Source organism: Triticum dicoccoides, unplaced genomic scaffold (genome assembly GCF_002162155.2).
Source record: "Triticum dicoccoides isolate Atlit2015 ecotype Zavitan unplaced genomic scaffold, WEW_v2.0 scaffold214668, whole genome shotgun sequence".
Classification (NCBI taxonomy): Eukaryota; Viridiplantae; Streptophyta; class Magnoliopsida; order Poales; family Poaceae; genus Triticum; species Triticum dicoccoides.
This window is the reverse complement of record NW_021239606.1, coordinates 1-2,220: the sequence shown is the minus strand read 5'-3', so window position 1 is coordinate 2,220 and position 2,220 is coordinate 1. Positions and strand designations below refer to the sequence as shown.

General features: G+C 43.9%; 1 protein-coding gene across 1 annotated transcript; it reads right to left on the bottom strand.

Moving 5' to 3' along the window:
• Positions 1–888: 888 nt before the first annotated feature.
• On the bottom strand, positions 889–1,646 carry LOC119345199 (mechanosensitive ion channel protein 5-like). The gene is made up of 2 exons (XM_037615370.1): positions 1,560–1,646; positions 889–1,388 (listed from the first exon to the last, which is right to left on the bottom strand). The coding sequence occupies exons 1-2, from the start codon at positions 1,637–1,639 to the stop codon at positions 1,106–1,108; spliced, it is 363 nt and encodes a 120-aa protein (XP_037471267.1). The 5' UTR covers positions 1,640–1,646; the 3' UTR covers positions 889–1,105.
• Between the last annotated feature and the right edge of the window lie 574 nt (positions 1,647–2,220).

The window sequence follows — 2,220 nt, the reverse complement described above, 5'->3', positions numbered from 1 at the left end:
ACACACACACACACACACACACAACCATCGCATGCACGAGCGCCACCACAACATCTCCATTGTTCTTTTGATGGACGTCGCTTATCTGAATCCCATACAGTAGTCGTATTTGTTCATCCAGGAGATACAAGGATCAAGGCCGGGAATGATTTAGTGGGAACGTAGGAGATGTCTACAACTATAGTCCTTTTGGAACAATTTGTATTGACCTTCAGGCATTTTTTCGTTCCAACTAGTGAGCAAACCAGACAACAACGTATAATTCTCCTATTCTCAGAGCTGAACTGAAGGATCTGACATCGATGAGCAAACCGGACAACAACGTATAATTCTCCTATTCTTAGAACCGGTATCTTGTTGCAGTCCATCTCGCTCCATGTCGTAAGCCACCGATGTCCGGGGTCCACCAAAGTAACATATAAGGTATGTAGCATAAGGCATATCAGTGATCATCTTTCGAAGGGATCACGACCCAATAGTATAGCATGGCAGACAAACAAGGATGTAGGACCACTGATGGGACTCTAGCATACGTAGACCATGCATGGTAGGATTGCAGGTATGGTATCAACATCAGTAGCAAAGACATGCTATGCAACAGTATAACATCTACCGATAAAGAAGTAACAATAGCACTACTCTAATGCAAGCAATAGAGAGAAGGAATGGGCGATGTCAAAATGATCAAGGGGGTTTGGTTTCCCCCAATCATTTCAGTGTCATGCCTGAGGAATGTCGTGCCAGCATGGCATGTCACGGTGTGCTAGTCGGGCCAGGATGATATGGCATCGCTACAGCCCGGGGCACATCGGGCTCACATCGTGCCAACCCGACCAAACCTGAGTCCCACCTTGAATGGAAGCACACAATGGCATACATACACACACGTGTGCATGTTCTATACATGCTTGGAAAATATTTGAAATTGATCAGTTATTGTGTTCCAAAGGTTACATACTAAACAACACACTAATTACAGATCAAACCAAGTGATTTGCCTTAGGCACGCTAACATCTCATGCTCTACTCGCCAGTTTCTAGCAAAGGCTCTTGTAGCTCTCACCGCTCGAACTGGATAGGAAATGCCCCGTGAACGTTCACTGCTTCAGGAATAATTCCATGTTGTCGGCATCCTTGTGGATTCAATAGGAGGCGCATTCCGCACATTCACGTCCAGTGGTAGCATCCGATACTCAATGTCCAGGTCCTTGAGAACTTTGATCATCTCCTGGAGCACCAGCTCCCTCCTCACGTACCTCATCCCCATGTCCTGGAAGTTGAGCGTGTGACAGAGCCATATGGATACTTTTAGCTTGTTGGTCTCATCTACATCCCGGAGGACAACCATCGCCCCCGGGTACCAATGCTCTTTCTTGTTGTTGATGTAACTGGTTTCACATGTTTAAAACTTGGTTAGTTCGTTGTAGTATACTAAATTACACAAGCAACATAGGGAAATTTCCAACATTACGTTTAATGTTAATTGTTAACATGCACATAGTTCAGTTGTTAACAAATCAGGTTTGATCAAACCATGGGATGAAGACACTTCTACTTACCGTAGAATTCTTTCTTTCATGAGTGCTAGTTTCGCTACCGGTGTGGCAACGTGAATATAGAAGTCAATTCCTTCTCCCATATCTGGACTCCTGTCCTCCTTCTAAAAGATCCATGTAAAAATATTTGGAAAGGCATCTTCAAAAGTCAGAAGTCAATTCTATTTCCTTATTGCAACTTAATTAGCTAGTGAGGTCATAATTACCATCCACCCCTGTCCTCCTTCTAAAAGATCCATTGCTTTGAATGCTTCCTCCTGCCTCATGAAGTGCATCAAGTCTGCCAAGTATATGTACCTACATTATTCGTACATTCAAGATAAAGAATCTGAATCATTAAGTTGCCACTATATTCAAACTACCACATTTGGAATATTAAAGGGCAGCCCGGTGCATGTAGCTCCTGCTTGCGCAGGGTCCGGGGAAGGGTCCGACCACTTTGGGTCTATTGTACGCATCCTTTCCCTACATTTCTGCAAGAGGCTGTTTCCAGGACTTGAACCCGTGACCTCCTGGTCACAAGGCAACAACTTTACCGCTGCGCCAAGGCTCCCCTTCCACATTTGGAATATTAAAACGAGAAAATTTGTAAACTTCTATAATCCATCCTGTCTGCAATCTTTATCTTTACCTAATAATAAAGGACGGAGGCTTTCATAGTTCT

Excerpts from the sequence above, each read along its gene's own strand:
- LOC119345199 (XM_037615370.1), bottom strand. The coding sequence starts at position 1,639 with ATGGGAGAAGGAATTGACTTCTATATTCACGTTGCCACACCGGTAGCG. Across the intron at positions 1,389-1,559 it reads ATGAAAGAAAGAATTCTACG|TTACATCAACAACAAGAAAG; the intron begins GTAAGTAGAAGT and ends ATGTGAAACCAG.